Below are 22,231 nucleotides of genomic sequence, written 5' to 3' on the forward strand. Positions count from 1 at the left end.
ACGCCAGGGCCTTGCCCGAGAGTAGAGAGATAATGTAGGCGATCATGGCCCGATCTGTGTGGAACAGGGACTGTAGCTTGAACACCAGAGAGCACTGAGTGAGGAACCCCTTGCATCTTCCTGGTTGGCCGTCAGATAAATATAACACACTCTGAGGTGACACACTGGATAAATATAACACAGACACAGTCTGATGGTATACCATGAGAGTGTTTCTCGAGTATATACACACAAACACACCCACATTTTCTGGCTGAGCACAATATTATAGTGGCAGCAGCTATAAGCTTCTGTGGACGCAATCCTCTCTCACTGCATTTTCGCCATAATAATATAATTTAACCATAGGAGGGAACCACAGGATGTGTGTGTGTGTGTGTGTGTGTGTGTGTGTGTGTGTGTGTGTGTGTGTGTGTGTGTGTGTGTGTGTGTGTGTGTGTGTGTGTGTGTGTGTGTGTGTGTGTGTGTGTGTGTGTGTGTATATATATATATACAGTCAGTAGTGGGGGTCAGCCAATTCCATCTGAGGAACTCAAGCAGGACCCTGGATTAGGATAAATCACGCCCACCCCAGGGATTTCAGCACACCCTCCCACTGAAATTTGACTGAGCTTTGCAGTGTGATAAAAAAAGCAACAGGGTGCGGCCACAACACAGCAAACACAGAACCTTAAACACACAGACTCTCACCATATTCAAATGTAACAGATCACATTTCACTAAATCCGTTGTCCTCTATTCAAACTCCAGAACATAATTACGGAGTTTAATTATGCAAAGGTTCAGGAACATTTCATGTCGCTTTTGAAACAATCTGCGTATTCCAGTATCATTTATCCCAACAGGGGTGGCACCTTCTGGAATAGTGAGCTACGGAGCAGGGTTTTAACTGAGGATTTAAGAGACTCTTTATCTTTCTCTTTATTGTGTTAGCAAGATAGAGGATGGAACCAGGTACCAGAACATCTCCTGATAAAGACAGAAACCCATGCAGGTGGTTTTAAGTTAGTGCTCTCCCTCTCTCAATCCCCCCTGCGCTTCCATTTTTCATCCCCCTCTCCTCTCCTCCCATTTGTCCCTGCTTGGAGAACTGGGTCTCATTTAGTCTCACTAAGGTCAGGTGAGAAGAAACCATTAGCCACTTCGTCAGGAATCGCTCTGCCTCTCTCTTTCACTGTCTCTGTTGCTGTGTTTCTCACTCACACAGACACACACGCCAATATGTTATTGACTATGAAAATTCTCTACGTTTTCCCCCACCTCTATGCTGAAAAACGTCAATGTTCAGCTGCAAGGACATGTTCTCCATGAGGTAAATTAAAGTGTTGTATGATATAATAGTTGAACATATACAGTAAGAGAGACAAAAGGAAGGGGAACCTTGTGGGAGGAGGTAGCAGGATAGCCACCATTTTAGTTGCACTTCTTCTCAATGCTCTACACACGTCTGGTTGTCTGCGCGTACACAGTGTGTGTCCGTGCGCGCATTTACACGTCCAAGGTCAGGCAATCACAGCTCGATTCCCATCCTCTCCTCGCTCTCTTCCTATCTGATTCCCTCTCTCTCTCCCTCCCCCCATTCTCTCTTTATTCATTTGTCCCTTCTCCCTCTCCCTCTCTTTCTTGCTATCAATTTTTCACTCTAGCTATATTGAAAAGTGTGTGTGTGTGTGTGTGTGTATGTGTGTGTGGTGTGTGTGTGTGTGTGTGTGTGTGTGTGTGTGTGTGTGTGTGTGTGTGTGTGTGTGTGTGTGTGTGTGTGTGTGTGTGTGTGTGTGTGTGTGTGTGTGTGTGTGTGTGAATGTCCTCCTGTCTTTGTGTAGCGGTATAAGGAGATGAATAGAGATTTGGTAGGGTGGCCATTTTGTGTAGACTGCTGTTTAGAGCTGGAGTCAATTATTAATGGGGAACACGGGACCGAAAAACATGTTCCCTCAGCTAATGGCTGTATCTGTTTCTCTCTCTCATTGTCTCACCTCCTCCTTGTGTCCCTCTGAAAGTCTGTCTGTCTGTCTGTCTGTCTGTCTGTCTGTCTGTCTGTCTGTCTGTCTGTCTGTCTGTCTGTCTGTCTGTCTGTCTGTCTGTCTGTCTGTCTGTCTGTCTGTCTGTCTGTCTGTCTGTCTGTCTGTCTGTCTGTCTGTCTGTGTCTGTCATACTTACAGCCATGAACCCATATAGACACACTGCCCTCTAGATAAGCATGGTTCATAATTACAGTGAAATATATGTAGGGCTACAAAACTAAGCAGCTCAACATCATTACACAAGTTGATATCGTGTTTGGGGTATACATTCAAAATCTCTCAAAATGTTTCAAGCAAACTGTAATCTCATTAGATTAGAGTATAAAGAGATAAATCAACATTCAGATGGAGGGAGGGAGGGAGGGAGGGAGGGAGGGAGGGAGGGAGGGAGGGAGGGAGGGAGGGAGGGAGGGAGGGAGGGAGGGAGGGAGGGAGGGAGGAATGGTTAAAGTAGGGCTCCATGCTAAAGTAACAAGAGATTCAATGCATTAGAAGGATTTGCTCTAGCCAATTAACTCACATTAAACCGTGCTGTAATTATGAGGGAATCGGTGTAACACTAATGACACTAGGATGTTACACTCGTATTAATCTGACACACAAACACATTAATGTACTTGTACAATGAGACTTATACTGTAGACAGACACATAAAACATTAAATTATAACTCATAATACAAAGACAAACACATATATGCTGAAGCTAGTGCTGAACCTAGTGCTGAACCTAGTGCTGAGCTTAGTGCTGAACCTAGTGCTGAACCTAGTGCTGAACCTAGTGCTGAGCCTAGTGCTGAACCTAGTGCTGAGCCGAGTGCTGAACCTAGTGCTGAACCTAGTGCTGAACCTAGTGCTGAGCCTAGTGCTGAACCTAGTGCTGAGCTGAGTGCTGAACCTAGTGCTGAACCTAGTGCTGAACCTAGTGCTGAGCCTAGTGCTGAACCTAGTGCTGAGCCGAGTGCTGAACCTAGTGCTGAACCTAGTGCTGAACCTAGTGCTGAGCCTAGTGCTGAACCTAGTGCTGAGCCTAGTGCTGAACCTAGTGCTGACCCTAGTGCTGACCATAGTGCTGAGCCCAGTGCTGAACCTAGTGCTGAGCCTAGTGCTGACCATAGTGCTGAGCCTAGTGCTGACCATAGTGCTGAGCCTAGTGCTGAGCCTAGTGCTGAGCCTAGTGATGACCATAGTGTTGAGCCTAGTGCTGAGCCTAGTGCTGACCCGAGTGCTGACCCTAGAGTTGACCATAGTGCTGAGCCTAGTGCTGAGCCTAGTGCTGACCATAGTGCTGACCCTAGTGCTGACCCTAGTGCTGACCCTAGTGCTGACCATAGTGTTGACCATAGTGCTGAGCCTAATGCTGACCCTAATGCTGAGCCTAGTGCTGACCCTAGTGCTGAGCCTAGTGCTGACCCAAGTGCTGACCATAGTGCTGACCATAGTGCTGACCCAAGTGCTGACCATAGTGCTGACCATAGTGCTGACCATAGTGCTGAGCCTAGTGCTGAGCCTAGTGCTGACCTCAGTGCTGAGCCTAGTGCTGAGCCTAGTGCTGACCACAGTGCTGACCACAGTGCTGAGCCTAGTGCTGACCACAGTGCTGACCACAGTGCTGATCATAGTGCTGACCATAGTGCTGACCACAGTGCTGATCATAGTGCTGACCATAGTGCTGAGCAATTTGTGCTTTTTGAGGTCAATTTCGCTTCAGTTTGCAAAAAATAATAGTGTTTTTTGATTTCGGTTTGGATTCATTATTTTTTACATTAAACACATTATGAAATATGACCTTGAAATATATTTTTTTAGCTTTTGAATTGAAAATCTAAAGCCAAATATTGATGGCGTTCTGCATTAGCATCGAACAGCCCCCGTGATATGCAGCTGTTCAGGGAAGCTAGAAACCATTATACACAGGCAGTTAGAAAAGCCAAGGCTAGCTTTTTCAAGCAGAAATTTGCTTCCTGCAACACTAACTCAAAAAAGTTCTGGGACACTGTAAAGTCCATGGAGAATAAGAACACCTCCTCCCAGCTGCCCACTGCACTGAAGATAGGAAACACTGTCACCACTGATAAATCCACCATAATTGAGAATTTCAATAAGCATTTTTCTACGGCTGGCCATGCTTTCCACCTGGCTACTCCTACCCCGGACAACAGCACTGCACCCCCAACAGCAACTCGCCCAAGCCTTCCCCATTTCTCCTTCTCCCAAATCCATTCAGCTGATGTTCTGAAAGAGCTGCAAAATCTGGACCCCTACAAATCAGCCGGGCTAGACAATCTGGACCCTTTCTTTCTAAAATTATCTGCCGAAATTGTTGCCACCCCTATTACTAGCCTGTTCAACCTCTCTTTCGTGTCGTCTGAGATTCCCAAAGATTGGAAAGCAGCTGCGGTCATCCCCCTCTTCAAAGGGGGGGACACTCTTGACCCAAACTGCTACAGACCTATATCTATCCTACGTGCCTTTCTAAGGTCTTCGAAAGCCAAGTCAACAAACAGATTACCGACCATTTCGAATCTCACCATACCTTCTCTGCTATGCAATCTGGTTTCAGAGCTGGTCATGGGTGCACCTCAGCCACGCTCAAGGTCCTAAACGATATCTTAACCGCCATCGATAAGAAACATTACTGTGCAGCCGTATTCATTGATCTGGCCAAGGCTTTCGACTCTGTCAATCACCACATCCTCATCGGCAGACTCGACAGCCTTGGTTTCTCAAATGATTGCCTCACCTGGTTCACCAACTACTTCTCTGATAGAGTTCAGTGTGTCAAATCGGAGGGTCTGCTGTCCGGACCTCTGGCAGTCTCTATGGGGGTGCCACAGGGTTCAATTCTTGGACCGACTCTCTTCTCTGTATACATCAATGAGGTCGCTCTTGCTGCTGGTGAGTCCCTGATCCACCTCTACGCAGACGACACCATTCTGTATACTTCTGGCCCTTCTTTGGACACTGTGTTAACAACCCTCCAGGCAAGCTTCAATGCCATACAACTCTCCTTCCGTGGCCTCCAATTGCTCTTAAATACAAGTAAAACTAAATGCATGCTCTTCAACCGATCGCTACCTGCACCTACCCGCCTGTCCAACATCACTACTCTGGACGGCTCTGACTTAGAATACGTGGACAACTACAAATACTTAGGTGTCTGGTTAGACTGTAAACTCTCCTTCCAGACCCATATCAAACATCTCCAATCCAAAGTTAAATCTAGAATTGGCTTCCTATTTCGCAACAAAGCATCCTTCACTCATGCTGCCAAACATACCCTTGTAAAACTGACCATCCTACCAATCCTCGACTTTGGCGATGTCATTTACAAAATAGCCTCCAATACCCTACTCAACAAATTGGATGCAGTCTATCACAGTGCAATCCGTTTTATCACCAAAGCCCCATATACTACCCACCATTGCGACCTGTACGCTCTCGTTGGCCGGCCCTCGTTTCATACTCGTCACCAAACCCACTGGCTCCATGTCATCTACAAGACCCTGCTAGGTAAAGTCCCCCCTTATCTCAGCTCGCTGGTCACCATAGCATCTCCCACCTGTAGCACACGCTCCAGCAGGTATATCTCTCTAGTCACCCCCAAAACCAATTCTTTCTTTGGCCGCCTCTCCTTCCAGTTCTCTGCTGCCAATGACTGGAACGAACTACAAAAATCTCTGAAACTGGAAACAATTATCTCCCTCACCAACTTTAAGCACCAATTGTCAGAGCAGCTCACAGATTACTGCACCTGTACATAGCCCACCTATAATTTAGCCCAAACAACTACCTCTTTCCCTACTGTATTTTATTTATTTATTCATTTTGTCCTTTGCACCCCATTATTTTTATTTCTACTTTGCACATTCTTCCATTGCAAAACTACCATTCCAGTGTTTTACTTGCTATATTGTATTTACTTTGCCACCATGGCCTTTTTTGCCTTTACCTCCCTTTCTCACCTCATTTGCTCACATTGTATATAGACTTGTTTATACTGTATTATTGACTGTATGTTTGATTTACTCCATGTGTAACTCTGTGTCGTTGTATCTGTCGAACTGCTTTGCTTTATCTTGGCCAGGTCGCAATTGTAAATGAGAACTTGTTCTCAACTTGCCTACCTGGTTAAATAAAGGTAAAATAAAAATAATTTAAAAAATTAAAAAAATTCAATTGCCAAAACATTGAAAACATTCCATTGTCTCTAACAACACAGAATGAAGGAATTAATAAGAGCCCCATGATAGTAGTGACTGGCCATTACTGCTTATGACTTATTAACCATCATTTATTCACACTACTTTACTTTAATAAATTACTTCAGTTGTGTATATTCTGATTAGATTTTTTTATGACTTCATTGTTTAATTTCTTAAAGTCATCATCTCAGCTCAGGCAGTAGCAGCCAGACAGCCAGACAGACATACAGCCAGCCAGACAACCATCTAGTGCTGTCACTGTGCTCCCCAATGAGCCAGGCTCCTCTTGGCTAGTGAAAAGGATAGCCCGTGATCATTGGGTTGCCACAGCTGCCCATGCTGCAGAGCTGTCTGCCAAAATCACTATTTTAGTAGTTATTTTAAGCAGATAAGGCACACTTTCAAGACTGCTACAACTATCAATTCGGTAGAGCTACCTCACAAACGGTCTTTATTGCTCTAGTAGTCGCTGTGTTGTGCACATTCCTCTCTCATAGGGTCTATGTGCATCGCCGAGAAGAATAGGTGCAATGGTTTCTGGTCATTGAAGTTATTTACCACGTTTTCTGCGCTGAACTAGGTAGAATATTTTCCTGTTGAAAACTCACTACAACGCCCCGCAGTTCTTTCTTGATTTGATGTCACTCATGCTTGATAGGATTTCTCTATAGAGAAACAGTGTGTTGAGCTCACAAAAAAAACTAGAACTAAATGGGAATTCAAGTAATTGAACCGACATTGGTTAATTAGGTCTTTGATAATCGGGGGGGGGGGGGGATAAACCTTGGTTAATCACTCAGCACTAGTTGACCCTGAAAAAGCAGCATGACTCCGAGCAGACAGTAGGACGAACGGACAGGCAGACATTGTTAACAGCGAGCTGTGAAAGCGCCGTCAGTTCTGTCATCTCTCATGTTCCTCACCACTTTGCTGTCCTCCACGGCCGGCGGGACAGACTTCTCTCTCTCTGTGTGTGTGTGTGTGTGTGTGTGTGTGTGTGTGTGTGTGTGTGTGTGTGTGTGTGTGTGTGTGTGTGTGTGTGTGTGTGTGTGTGTGTGTGTGTGTGTGTGTGTACACTATGAGATGGCCCGGGCGCAGTGCAGTGGGCGATGTGGTTCACCTGGCTCGTTATGGCTGGCTCTGCTCGTTAACTTGGTCCCTCCCTCTCATTAGCATGCTACTCGTTTGAGTCAGGCTCAGACCATACCCACAGCAGCTAGTGGCCCAATGTCTCATGGGTAATGTGATCCCTGAATTGTGCATTCCCAGTGTCCCGACGGGCCATATTTCCACCTGACTGCCTTCCCTGTCATCCCTCTCTCCATCCCTCCTTCAGTCCCCTCAGTCTTTCACTGACCCCTTGTTCACCCCTCGCTCTCTGTCTGTCTACTACTGTCCAATGGCCAAGCTGATAGAAGACTGTCAAACGGATGCTTATAAATAATAATAATCTGGTTTAATTGTAATGTATTGACAGAAGGAAATGACTCTGTAGTTCAATGGGGTTTGTTAAACAAGCTGCATTATGAGAGGTTCCTTTGGTGGAGGGCAATGGGTAGAGTAGTTTATGATTTAAGAGGGATTAGAGGAATGGAATACTGGTGAAATGTGAATTATCATTCTTATGGACAGCGGACACTTATTGAGGAATGGTAAAAGGATATATGTGCTTACCTCTGCATCCCAGTCCTAAGTGAGGCAGAGTAACGCCAGTCTGAATTCGGCACCTTGGGCTGCAAGAGAGAGAGTGAGAGAAAGAGATTGAGTCTTAAGTACTGCAAGAGATCACACAGGCAAAACCCAATATCTTCTCATTAATGGATCATGGCATGAACCACAAGTATGTGTGCACACACACACATACACACCCATCATAACAGTGACAGCTTGCCTCTGCCTGTGGAGAGAAATTAATTCTGAGTTGCACTGGAGCTCCCTACTTCTCTCCTCATTTCCTCCCCTCCTCCTCCCTCCCTGTCCTCTGTGAGAGTGATGACTTCAAGAGATAAGCCTGTTCACAGACTGCCCATACCAGACCGGTCCAGTGACCCTGCCTCTCTGCCACAGGCCCTCAGGCCACCCTCACCCCGGGTCAAACCACTCAGCTTCACGTGGTACGCTCCGTTACCATGGAGACGCAGTGGAATTCTCACATGGCAGTTTGTGTTGATGGACTTCATCAGGGCTGCAGCATCTATCTCTCTCTCTCTCAGTCTTTCACACTTTCACTCTGAATCTCCTTCTTACCAATTTACTATTTTCTTTCTGACTTCTCTTGTACTAGGCTCACTCTCCTTCTCTCTCCTTCTCTCATCCTCTCTCCTTCTCTCTCTCCTTCTCTCATCCTCTCTCCTTCTCACTCTCCTTCTCTCTCCTTCTCTCATCCTCTCTCCTTCTCTCTCTCCTTCTCTCATCCTCTCTCATCCTCTCTCCTTCTCTCTCTCCTTCTCTATCCTCCTCTCTCCTTCTCTCTCCTTCTCTCATCCTCTCTCCTTCTCTCTCTTCTTCTCTATCCTCCTCTCTCCTTCTCTCTCCTTCTCTCCTCCTCTCTCCCTCTCTCCTTCTCTCTCTCTCCTTCTCTCTCCTTCTCTCCCCTTCTCTCCCCTCACTTTCTTTATTCTCTCTCCTTCTCTTGTCTGCCTCCGTCTCTCTCCTCCTCTCTAACCTCTCAATCTCTTTCTCCTTCTCTCTCCTTCTCTCCTCCTCTAGCCACCAAACCACCATTTTACCCTAAAAGGTCAATAAAAAAAATTTAAGCATCATGAAGTAAGAATTTGAATGGACACCTTGTGTGGCTAGAGGATGGAATTTCTCCTCCATCTGGCATGGAGTAAGTCAGAGATCAAGCTAACCAAGCTTCCTCTATGACCACATACCTAGGATCAAATGACCCATTTCCCATTCCAAACCTTCACCCTTACAGATTCAAAACATCTCTGTTTGGGAGTCTATTAGATGACTGGTGTGATGTGGTTGTTGAGCGGCTTCACTGCAAGTATATTATATGTTTTAAATATTCAAATAAAAAAAATTAAATCATAATTTTAAAAAACATCTCTGTTCCAGGACCAGTAGTAGGAACAACCTCTAACTTCTCCACAGCGTTGACCCATTTCCTGTGCTGTCCACAAGACAGATGTTAACTTCCTGGCGATGGAGAATCGACCGTAGTCTCTCCACACAGCACATTCATGACGCCAAAATCTAATATGTGGGCCTAATGAGAAGGTCTTGGTATCCCTCCAGGAGTCATTCAGACAGCCCATTATATCATCCACAGGGAAACAAACAGCTACACACAGACAGCTACACACACAGACAGCTACACACTCCACAGCTACACACACAGACAGCTCCACACTCCAAAGCTACACACACAGACAGCTACACACAGAGACAGCTCCACACACAGACAGCTACACACAGAAGACAGCTACACACACAGACAGATCTACACACAGAAGACAGCTACACACACAGAGACAGCTACACACACAGAGACAGCTACACACACAGAGAAAGCTACACACAGAGACAGCTAAACACAGAAGACAGCTACACACAGAAGACAGCTACACACACAGAGACAGCTACACACACAGAGACAGCTACACACAGAAGACAGCTACACACACAGAAAAAGCTACACACAGAAGACAGCTACACACAGAGAAAGCTACACACAGAGAACGCTACACACACAGAGAAAGCTACACACAGAGAAAGCCACACACAGAAGACAGCTACACACACAGAGAAAGCTACACACACAGAGAAAGCTACACACAGAAGGCAGCTACACACACAGAGAAAGCTACACACAGAGACAGCTAAACACAGAAGACAGCTACACACAGAAGACAGCTACACACACAGAGACAGCTACACACACAGAGACAGCTACACACAGAAGACAGCTACACACACAGAGAAAGCTACACACAGAAGACAGCTACACACAGAGAAAGCTACACACAGAGAAAGCTACACACACAGAGAAAGCTACACACAGAGAAAGCCACACACAGAAGACAGCTACACACACAGAGAAAGCTACACACACAGAGAAAGCTACACACAGAAGGCAGCTACACACACGGAGAAAGCTACACACAGAGAAAGCTACACACACAGAGAAAGCTACACACAGAAGACAGCTACACACAGAGAAAGCTACACACAGAGAAAGCTACACACACAGAGAAAGCTACACACAGAGAAAGCTACACACAGAGAAAGCTACACACAGAGAAAGCTACACACACAGAGAACGGTACACACATGAACACACCCCTCTATAAAGGAACAGGAACACATTTTATAGCCCAAAAATTAATATTCATATTCAAAAGCCATATTTGTATTTGTGTTGTGTCAAATCCACAAAGATGTACATGTTATGGAGGAGTGATAAACTCTGTACTGGTCTTGCAAATCCAAGGATAAAATAGACTTTGTTAGCACAATGAGGATGGAGATCGACTTCACACCTATAATATTCAAAGGCATATTTCAACACTCCAACCACTTGTGACACTTACAGTGAGAGACTGACTTCACAGTCCACACGAACGTTCATAAATAAGAGCGTTAAAGAGAGGGGAGATGGTTAAGGAATACAACCGCCATCATTAAGCATGTACCCTGTTGTACCAGAATGGCCGATGGTGGAGTGGTCTGGCCGTCCTTATGGTGTCTGTATGTGTAAATGAGAACAGACACACACTAACACTGCAGGTTAGAGACGAGCATCTGGACCCTAAACACATCCACAGTCTGATGCACTCCCACAAGAGGACACACACACACACACACATATATATATGGGCTTGGAGTATATCAGCACCGCCCAGTGAAAGCAAATACTCACAGGTCATAGGGTGGTAATGGAGCTGATATTGTACATGGAATTTGGTATCTGAGAGAGAGCAAGATAAATGGAATGAGAGAGAGCGAGAGAGAGAGAGAGAGAGAGAGAGAGAGAGAGATGTATCCCTATGGGCTTTTTGTGTACTCCTTCCCTCCCCGCCTAGCTGTGTGGACACAAATTAGGGCCCTGGGTTTGATTTGGCATCTATCTCCTTGCCCCTCTCTTTTTCCCTCTCTTTCTCCCTCTCCCTCTCTTTCTCCCTCTCCCTCTCCCTCTCTCCCTCTCTTTCTCCCTCTCCCTCTCTTTCTCCCTCTCCCTCTCTCCCTCTCTTTCTCCCTCTCATTCTCTCTCTCCCTCTCCCTCTCGCTCTCCCTCTCTCTGAGTAGAAACCCCTCACATGGATACAGTGTGCACACCTCCGCCATCGAAGCCTCGTCCAATGACCTTGCCTCCCCCTGGCCCCGTCCTCACTGAACCGACCAATCCCGTGGTGGTATAGAGAAACATGTCGCTGCCGGTTAATTACACGGCAAGAACAAACATGAATGGCATTTAATGAGGAAAACGCCAGGGGATAGAGGAGCAATTACCTGAACATTGATGTACGTGTCCCTTTTCATCTGCCTCCTATTTTCCTCTTTAATGACTTTTCTTTCCTTTGCTCAGACCACCCATACATTTGCAGGGGTTGACAATAACGACCAGGACACCATACAGCTCTTTCTGAATGAAAGCCTTAAATTATGTCTGAAGTTAACATTAGCCATGTCCCTACTGTCAAATTTTTTTTGTAGTAATGGTCATTTTCTCTACTGTGTCTCCATGACAACACTGCAGTCATAACAGTTTCCTAGAAACAGTGAGCCAGTCAACAGTCACCAGTTTCCACGTCACACCTGTCAGTAAGAACGAACCACTCCAATAATGATGTAAAGCCACCAGAAACATACTAATGGTTTTTATCTATTTTTCCCTGCTTCTCACATGATGGCAAACGAATGAGAAAACCCACTGAACTGAAAATGGGTCTTTAATCCAGCTCTGAGTGTCTGCCTCTCATCCCATCTCTAGCCCACCGAACCAAACTCAAGGCAATCGTTTTGTGCTCTGAGCGCAACTGACCTGTGGGGGATTTTACTGCAGTAGGACCCATGACACTTTAAGCTGGACAGAACAACACTAATGCCCAGACTATCTCTCTGCCCAGAGACAACCGCACCAGACAAGTCTGTGCCTATTGGACCACAACTAGTGGACCAATCCTATTGACTGGCTGAGGTCGTACTAGACCAATCACACTAACCCTTTACACTTTAACCTTCAACATTCCAATCAAGTTTCCAACAGCTATACCACTACCCCTGGACCAACCATGGATCCCATTCCCATATGTATTTTCTACATATGGATCCAGCAGTAGAGTTCACAAAGGAGTGGGGAAGAGAGTAGGAAATGGAGGGAGAGCGATGTTTACTTTGAATATCCATGTTGAAAAGCATTTTGATGACAGCTCTGTAAACGACTGCAGAGAAATGAGGCGCTTAAACCTCTGATACCCTGACTCAACAGAAACAAACACCAGCTCTCTGAAGAAGCTCTGATACCCTGACTCAACAGAAACAAACACCAGCTCTCTGAAGAAGCTCTGATACCCTGACTCAACAGAAACAAACACCAGCTCTCTGAAGAAGCTCTGATACCCTGACTCAACAGAAACAAACACCAGCTCTCTGAAGAAGCTCTGAGCACCACACACAAACACACACAGAGCTGAGGGCATACCCTCCCACACAAACACACTGCTCCCACAGAGAAGCTCTGCACATGGGTGAACACTCACACCTCAAATCTGAACACATGCATAGAGTGCTGGAAAAGGTAGAGAGCATATTGCAGGAAACTGCATGTTTGTACATACTGAGCTCGCTATAGAGCACTGCAAATGCAAAACACCTATGCTACAGCAACACAATGCAGCCTGCGCAGGTAACAGTACCAGACTACTGACAAGAATAAACAAAGGATAGGAAGGAGACCTGGGAGTGGCACTGCGATTTTTAGGTTTTTAGTGTTCAAGGTCTCTGACATAAGAGTGATATATATAAAATATATCTACAGTACAGGTCAGAAGTTTGGACACACCTACTCATTCAAGGGTTTTCTTTCTTTTTACTATTTTCTACATGGAAGAATAATAGTGAAGACATCAAAACTATGAAATAACACATATGGAATCATGTTGTAACCAAAAAAGTATAAAACACGTCGAAATAAATGATATATATACTTAATTCTTCAAAGTAGCCAACCTTTGCCAAGAGTGTGCCAAACTGTCATCGAGGCATTCTCTCAACCAGCTTCGCCTGGAATGCTTTCCAACAGTCTTGAAGGAGTTCCCACATATGCTGAGCACTTGCTGGCTGCTTTTCCTTCACTCTGCTGTCCAACTCATCCCAAACCATCTCAATTGGGTTGAGGGCGGGTGATTGTGGAAGCCAGATCTTCTGATACAGCACTCCATCACTCTCCTTCTTGGTCTAATAGCCCTTACTAGCTTGAAGATGTGTTGGGTCATTGTCCTGTTGAATAACAAAAGATAGTCCCACTAAGCGCAAACCAGATGGGATAGTGTATCTCTGCAGAATCCTGTGGTAACCATGCTGGTTAAGTGTGCCTTGAATTCTAAATAAAACACAGACAGCAAAGCAACGCCACACCATTACTCCTCCTCCATGCTTCACGGTGGGAACTACACGTGCAGAGATCATCCGTTCACCTACTCTGCATCTCACAAAGACATGTTGGTTGGAACCAAAAATCTCAAATTTGGACTCATCAGACCAAAGGACAGATTTCCACCAGTCTAATGTCCATTGCTCGTGTTTCTTGGCCCAAACAAGTCTCTTATTATTATTTCTGAGGCTGGTAACTCTAATGAACTTATCCTCTGCAGCAGAGGTAACTCTGGGTCTTCCTTTCCTGTGGCGGTTCTCATGGGAGCCAGTTTCATCATAGCGCTTGATAGTTTTTGCAACTGCACTTTCCGCATTGACTGACCTTCATGTCTTAAAGTAATCATGGACTGTCGTTTCTCTTTGCTTATTTGAGCTGTTCTTGCCATAATATGGACTTGGTATTTTACCAAATAGAGCTATCTTCTGTATACCACCCCTACCTTGTCACAACAAAACTAATTGGCTCAAACACACTAAGAAGGAAATCAATTCCACAAATTAAATTTTTACAAGGCACACTTGTTAATTGAAATGCATTCCAGGTGACTACCTCATGAAGCTGGTTGAGAGAATGCCAAGAGTGTGCAAAGCTATCATCAAGGCAAAGGGTGGCTAATTTGAAGAATCTCAAATATAAAATATTTGTTTATTTGTTGAAAACCTTTTTGGTTACTATATTATTTCATGTGTTATTTCATAGTTTTGATGTCTTCACTATTATTCTACAATGTAGACTCTACAAGGTGTTGAAAGTGTTCCACAGGGATGCCGGCCCATGTTGACTCCAATGCTTCCCACAGTCGTGTCAAGTTGGCTGGATGTCCTTTGGGCGGTAGACCATTTTTGATACACACAGGAAACTGCTGCACGTGAAATAAACAGCAGTGTTGCAGTTCTTGACACACTCAAACCTGTGCACCTGGCACTTACTGCCTTACCCTGTTAAAAGGCACTTAAAAAAATTTGTCTTGCCCATTCACCCTCTGAATGGCACGCATACACAATCCATATCTCAACTGTCTCAAGGCTTAAAAATCATTCTTTAACCTGTCTCATTAACACTGATTGGAATAGATGTAAGGTAACATCAATAAGGGATCATAGCTTTCACCTGGATTAACCTGGTCATACTATGACATGGAAAGAGCAGGCGTTCCTAACATTTTGGACACTCAGTGTAAATTATTTATGCAAATTCAGAATCCTCCATATCTGCCACAGTATGTTTGTTTTGTTTTTAAATTGGATAAAAAAAAGAGCACTGCTTGAAGGTAAAATCCACTCAAAAACGTTTGTTATTTGTTAAATTAGTCCACTGATGATGCAGTCCTAAAATGTTTTGCATGTCAGCAGTCAAGGTTTTAAGGATTTGGGCTTCAAGCAGCAAAGTGTAACTTTCCACACCATCACGATGAAGCAAAATGTTGATGTGGCCGATGACACTTGTCTTCTTCAGCGTCACATATCTTGAAAACTTGACTGCTGACATGCAAAAGATGTTGTGACTGTATCAATAGTGGACCAATGAAGAGGGTTTTCCCTTTAATATTGCATAAACCCAACAAAAAAAGTGGAAGCCCTCACACATCCCTCACCTTCCTTGGAACTCTAAATGCCAAACACCAATGTTCCACAAAACATTGCCTGTAGGGAAAAACCCAAATACTAAAACACCCCAAAAAAACTATCCATGAATAGCTCCTCAGTGTATTGTGGATGGTGTGTTGTTGGGATGGGATGACAGGACACACACAGAGTTACACACACACACACACACACACACCTGTATGGCGGTTGCATCTGGCATGCTCAGCCTGCGTACAAACATCTGGCTCTGTCCACTCTGACTGGTGACGTATCCCCCGGAGCTCCAGGTGCCGCTGTGGGGCCGGCCCGTGTTATAGAACATGAAGGTGTCGCTCCCCGACGTGGCCGTCATACATGTCTTATAGCAGTACGTTTTGGTCATGGAGCCGTTCCCCCGCACCTCGATGTAGTGAGGTTCAACCTTCAGGTCCCTCCGCAGAGCAACGTTGTTGTTGGGTTGACCCTGACCTCCTCCACCTCCCCCACCACCGCCACCTCGACCCAATGACCCTCCACCCCCACCAGCCGAGGTGCCCCCCTCGGGGACACTCTTTTGGGACACACAGCAGGGCGAGCAGGAGCCGGGCTGGGTGCAGTAGGCGTGGCAGCGGACGATGGCCAGCACCACAATGGTGACAAGGAACACAAAGGTGGTGGCGCTCAGGGCCACGATCAGGTAGAGGGTTACGTTGGAGAACAGCAGCGGGCTGTGAGGCCTGATGATGCGTTTGGGGTCAGGGGTCAGCTTGGGTGGCAGCTCCATGACGTGCACATTGATGGTGGCGGTGGAGGAAAGCGGCGGGAGGCCATGGTCACGGACCAGAACGGTCAGCAGGAAAGAGGTGGAGTTGTCCTCGCTGACACGCCGCATGGTGCGGATCTCCCCCGTGTGCTCGTGGACTTTAAACAGGTCCAGCTCAGAGGTGGTCTGCTCCAGGGCGTACACCAGCCAGGCGTTCTGACCTGCGTCCCCGTCCCACGCCACCACCTTGGTCACCAGAGCCCCCGCCTCTGCATTCTTCATCAGCGTCTCGGTGGTCCGCGTCCCATTGGCTGGAGGATGGACTACCCTGGGGGAGTGGTCGTTCTGGTCCATGATGTAAACGTAGACTGTTGCTACGCGGCTGAGGGGCGGCACGCCACCATCCTGGGCTTTCACCTGGAAGTGGAACTCTCTGAGCTTCTCAAAGTCGAAGGCTCGCAGGGCATAGGCCTCTCCCGTGTCGGGTTTGATGCTGACGTAGCTCGCCACAGGGATGCCGTGGTTGTTGTCATTGAGGACGGTGTAGGTGATGCGAGCGTTCTCCCCAGCGTCTGCATCCATTGCCTTTACAACGCACATCGATGCGCCAGGTGCATTATTCTCCGTCATGTACACTGTGTAGGAAGTCTGTTCGAAGCGGGGAGGGTTGTCATTGACATCGGCCACGTCAACTTTAATGGACATGTGTGAAGACAGGGCTGGGATTCCCCCATCGATGGCGGTTACTGTGACGTTGTAGGTGGAGATGGTCTCTCGGTCCAGGAATGCAGCGGTGACCAAGGTGTAGTGGTTCCGGAAGGACTTGATCTTAAAGGGGACACCAGGTTGGATCTCCAGGGTCACCTGTTTGTTCTGGGCGGAGTCCCGGTCGTTAAGACTGATCAGAGCCACAACGGTGTCAGCCCGGGCATCCTCCCGGACCGGGCTGGAAAGAGATGACAGCACGATTTCAGGAATGTTGTCATTCACATCCAAAACCTCCACCACCACTTTACAGTGGACTACCACTGCAGAAGGACCCCTGTCCATAGCTTGTATGTACATCTCATAGGAGTTAGTCTCCTCATAGTCTATGTTTTTCTTCACTCTGATCTCTCCTGTATCTGTGTCCATGGAGAACATTTGTCTCACCCTCTCTGGGGTGTAACTGCTAAAAGAGTAAAACACCTCCCCGTTTGTGCCTTCATCCCGGTCTGTGGCGTTTAACTTTATCACTAGAGCGCCCTTGGGCGAGTTCTCCGAAAGTTTCACTTTGTACACGGAGTTGTCGAACACAGGCACGTTGTCGTTGGAATCCAGGACACGCACGTTGATTTTGGCTGTACCTGTGCGCGCCGGAGTGCCTCCATCGACAGCAGTCAGTATCAACTGATGAGATGGTGTATGCTCACGGTCAAATGGCTTTTTGAGCACGAGCTGGATGTTCTTGCTATTTGTCGCGGGCTTGTTGGAGTCCAGCGCGAGGTGCTCATTGTTGCTGAGCCGGTAGAGGCGAACTGAGTTGGAGCCTTCGTCTGCATCCTGCGCGCCCTCGATGGGGAACCGGGACCCAGTTATGGCAGACTCTGAGATTTCCAGCTGGTACTCGTCCCGGGGGAACTGTGGCGAGTTGTCATTCGCATCCAGAATCTCCACCTCCACATTATGCACCTCGAGCGGGTTCTCAACCCCCACTTCTAGGTTGAGCAAACAGGTGCCACTGAATTCACACAGCGTCTCCCGGTCGATGCGGTCACTTACCGACAGCTTGCCATTTTTATGATTTATGTTGAAATATCTCCGTGCGCTGTCCGAGGTGATTCTGACGCGTCGGGAGGAGAGCTTTTGCAGGTCCAGACCCAAATCGCGAACAATGTCGCCGACCACAGCCCCATTCTCGAGCTCCTCCGGAATGGTGTATCGTATTTGTGCATTTGTAAGGCCACTGAGTACAAAAATTACCAAATAAAAAGTAAAAGGCACATTCTGAGTTATGCTGTAACAGCATCGCACCGCCACAGCCATCGCAAGCAGGCAGGATCCGCAGACGGATTAGAGAAAGCTTTCCTTGCGTCCCCACGCGCAACATTAAAAACAGGGGGAAGAGTCCTTGAGTTACCCCCTACTATGTGCAGGACGACCAAAACATCCTCTCCGGTACATGTGCTTGTTTTAAATAGCGTTTTTCCGTTACATCCATGTTTTCCTTTGTTCGTTTGGCTACTGCTTTTTTCTCTTCTCTCTCCGCGCGGCTGAATCTTGTTCCCCTCTCACGGGTGCTGACTATCGCTCTCTCTCTCCCTCTCCTCTCTCTCCTTCCCCCTCCCTCTCTTCCTATCTGTGCAATGGTGTCTGTGGGAAGCGGGGGAGGGGGAGCAGTGCTCTCTAACCGTACTGGCTGCATTTCACCGATTGAAAACAACGTCAAATGAAAAGAAAAAACACATTAATACCTTGAGAATAGCAATAATAGCAATAATTTTATTGCAATTCATCATTATTTTTAACCGTCGGTCGTTTTTCTATTTTTGACGCGCTCGAGCAGGCTGTGTTTTTTTTTATCAGAAAGGGAGAGAGAGTGAGGCAGCGAGCGAGCGAGTGCCACCGCCCTTTTCATTGTGTGCGGCAGATACATTGCTGATCTGATTTAACCGTACGCCCAGGCGATTACTTCTCTCTTTTCATTGATCCAAACCTGCCATTAAGCCAAAGCTCTGGACCCAAACGAATAAATAGAAATAACAGGAATAACGGACATTTAATCGAAAAGTCTATGGAAATCGATCAATAAATTCAATGACAAATGAAATGTATTTGTGCAGCAATTATCCTCATAAAAGGAGTCGTTACATTTGAAGTATAATCACGGCAGTTTATTGAAATATTTGCATTATTGTAGAGAAGAGAGGCTCTGCCCTCAATAGAATCAACAGGGCGGTGCAAATCAAGTTAGGCTGAGCATTATAATATGGAGTTAACCAACAGAGACAATAGAACGAGAAAAACAACACAAAGATAAAAAATGAAAGCTGTATGAATCCCTCTCCTCTGTTTAGGTACAGCAGCTCTCAAAACACAGCATACTCTGTCCAGTGCCCTGTCGCTGTCCCACGAGCCATAGTGCTGAAATATTGCTGCTCGCGCCCTCCTCTCACTTACTGCCCTGTGAGTGACAGCTGGGTTGATCGTATATTAGGACTACAGGGGTACTTGACTGCCGCTTCAGTTTCGCATCATATTACTCGCAGAACACAGGACCACCCCCTTTAGGCCTATATGTTATCATATGAAGCATGTTAACTCGGGGTGAGCGGGCGAAACGAACCAGGTCACCAACAAGATGCTCGAGACTTAGCCCCTCGCCATATCTGTCAAAACAAACTAGCATGCCCTCTTCTGTCAGACCCAAATTGCTGGAATAATACAGAGCTCGTGCACGCTGCAGATGTGGAAAGCACAAATAATTTAGACTCATGTCGATTTGTTGACAAGCAGTTCTCCATTTCCTTTCGAAAGTCTCACTTGTCCCAAACATCTAAGCTATAGCCCAATACAATTCAGCAAATACAAATTTCCACCTGGTGTTAAAGACCGACTTAAAAACATCTAGGGCTAACTGTTTGCCACCCCCCCCAAAATATTTTGAATCCATGAGTGCTGGGACGGCTTTTACAGACACCATAACCCCTGGTAGTTTCAGAGATTGCTTTGGGGGCAGTTCACACCAAGCAATGGTAATGTAATAGTCTGGCAGACATTAATAGACACACACTGCCCTGTCTCCTGGCGCCTTGATATACTTTCGTTAATCCATTAAAAAGTGACCTCAGCTTTATAGACGATCGTGACGTGTTTAAATTTCTTGAAAATCCTGCGCCACCGACCCTTCTGACTTGACAATCACACTGTACACAGACTGTCTGGCTAGATTAACCCTCCTGCTGTGTTCCGGTCGAATTGGACCGATTTACAAGTTCTCTCTGAAAAATGTAATTCATTTAATCTGATTGTCATAAGGTTCCATGACTTTGTCCACACAGGGCATCTGAACACACAGAATACATTTGAATGATTTTCATTACATTTTAGGTGTTTTATTTAACTTTTCTACACTTGTAGTGTTCCTGGTCAAAATGACCGGTCATTAGAAATGAATGTGTGAGACTACAATTAGTGTATACAATTGAGTTCAGGCACATGCCCATTCATCAGATAGACACACTTCTTCTCCCAGATCCTCACATGCATGTGTGTACACACACACACACACCTTACCCCCCTTCTTGGCTTCCATGGCAACCCCCACGGGAACCTTTCCCCAATATAATCGTTCCACCACGGGAACCACACCTGTTGGCATTCTCACAAACAATCGCAACATTGTTTCAATAATAAGTATAACGCATCTCTGGTATATAAAGTTTTTTTGAAGCCTTGCTTCAATTCATTCTGTGGCAGCACAATGACCAAATGATAAACTCTATGTGAGGCTCTTGATCATATCTTTGATCATGACACTGGTGAGGAGGAGAGAGTCCTTGTTAAACTTTGACACAAAGTATTCTGTGATAAATAGCACAATATGTTTCATCTGAGTATGGGTTATAGTCAAAATAATCCATACATTATGATTTTTTTAAACTCAAAAACGAGTTGTATGAGCCCAGCTCTCCTCCACCGACCCCTCATAAATAGCAATCACAAGTTCAAAACGTGTAACGTTCACAATAACTTAATTAAGTTGAAAAAAAGATCTAAAACAACATTAGGTGATAATATATATGTTTTATTGTGGATTTATAATCAGCTGTAATGGGGAGGTCATTTTGAACCGGGAACACAGAATTAATTAACATGAAACGAACACAACATGAGGGTTAAATACATTTCATGTACAATATAATTGCACAACCAACGTATGTTCATCAAATGTTGTAGGGGTGTTAAGCCTTTGCTGGTTTTTCATTTAAATTCGACTCAATATCTCAAACACCTCAAACATCTGCACATGGGGCCGAGATGTCTCATATGCGCATGTCTGTCCGCAGGTGGTCGGATAGTAGCGTTAAATGCCCAAATCATCCCGCTCAGACTTTCCTCCTAATTAGTACAGTCTGAACCCATGTACCCCTATTAAAATCCAATTTAAATCGAATTCAATTCAATTAAGAGGGGGCCTCTAGTCCAAATGCGATCAGTACGACAAAGTGAGAGGGAGCATCTTTCGACACTAATTTCATTTCTACGCCAGCGGCAGCGGTTCATACTGAATTGAATCGCGTCTCTCGTCTCATCTCTGAGCCCTTTACCTCTGGAAAAGCTCAATAGTTAGATAACACTCAGACAGCCAGTTTGCTAGACAATCGGCTTTCACACCATTCAAATTGATTGAGTCATGCAGTGAGTGCAGTGCCATTCAAAGCACCGCTAGGAAGGACATTGTGACCTAAAAGGTGATGTCATTGAATGCTGGTCTCATCATATGGATTTATGCAATCCAAAAGGAGACTGTCTGGAATCTTTTAGCATTACCTGGAGCCAAATTAATGTAAAAAAAAGACAAAATTACAATATTGTTTTAGATAGACTGCCTTTGGTCATTCATTTGTGTGTATATTTATCTCTCAATAAGTCAAACATTCAGGTTAGTAAGTATAGCCTGAATGGGATATCTGTATGGTAGAGTGAGCATGAAGTTGTTGTGCTGTGTTTATTTGGGATGTGGCCTCAGAGAGCCCCAGTGCCAGCCTGATTCACCCGGCCACCGGGCCACGCTACGCGCCCATACTACCCTTCCCTCTCCCAGTGCGGCTCCAGCTCTCCTCCACCGACCACTCTGCCTACAGCTGTGAAAGGCGCTGGCAACCTGCGAGAAAGCCGCTCAGCGGTGAGTCACACCGTTGTTAGGAGTGGATGGATAGATAGCTGAGAGACTCTTCTTCACACTCCAAAGCCAGACTGAGGGGGTGGTGAACTGGGGAGCTGGAGAGATACAACTGAAGAGAACAGGGATGGAACGGAACTTCCGTTAGGTTCGATGGGCCTAGAGGGAACTTTTCCTTTGTGCAGA

The 22,231-nt window shown here is 45.9% G+C and overlaps 1 protein-coding gene across 14 annotated transcripts in view; it reads right to left on the reverse strand.

Moving 5' to 3' along the window:
• LOC109878377 (protocadherin alpha-C2-like) overlaps window positions 1–22,231 on the reverse strand; it is a 203,640-nt gene that overhangs the window by 27,968 nt on the left and 153,441 nt on the right. For 13 of the 14 annotated variants that reach the window (XM_031790001.1, XM_031789999.1, XM_031790003.1 and 10 more), the window contains one exon: window positions 7,902–7,960. In XM_031790001.1, coding sequence (XP_031645861.1) covers window positions 7,902–7,960 — 59 coding nt within the window. Of the gene's footprint in view, window positions 1–7,901; window positions 7,961–15,615; window positions 18,510–22,231 lie in introns of those variants that run through there. The other variant, XM_031789989.1, reaches the window with a different exon arrangement.

The sequence above is a fragment of the Oncorhynchus kisutch genome, linkage group LG15 (genome assembly GCF_002021735.2).
Source record: "Oncorhynchus kisutch isolate 150728-3 linkage group LG15, Okis_V2, whole genome shotgun sequence".
NCBI classification, from domain to species: domain Eukaryota; kingdom Metazoa; phylum Chordata; class Actinopteri; order Salmoniformes; family Salmonidae; genus Oncorhynchus; species Oncorhynchus kisutch.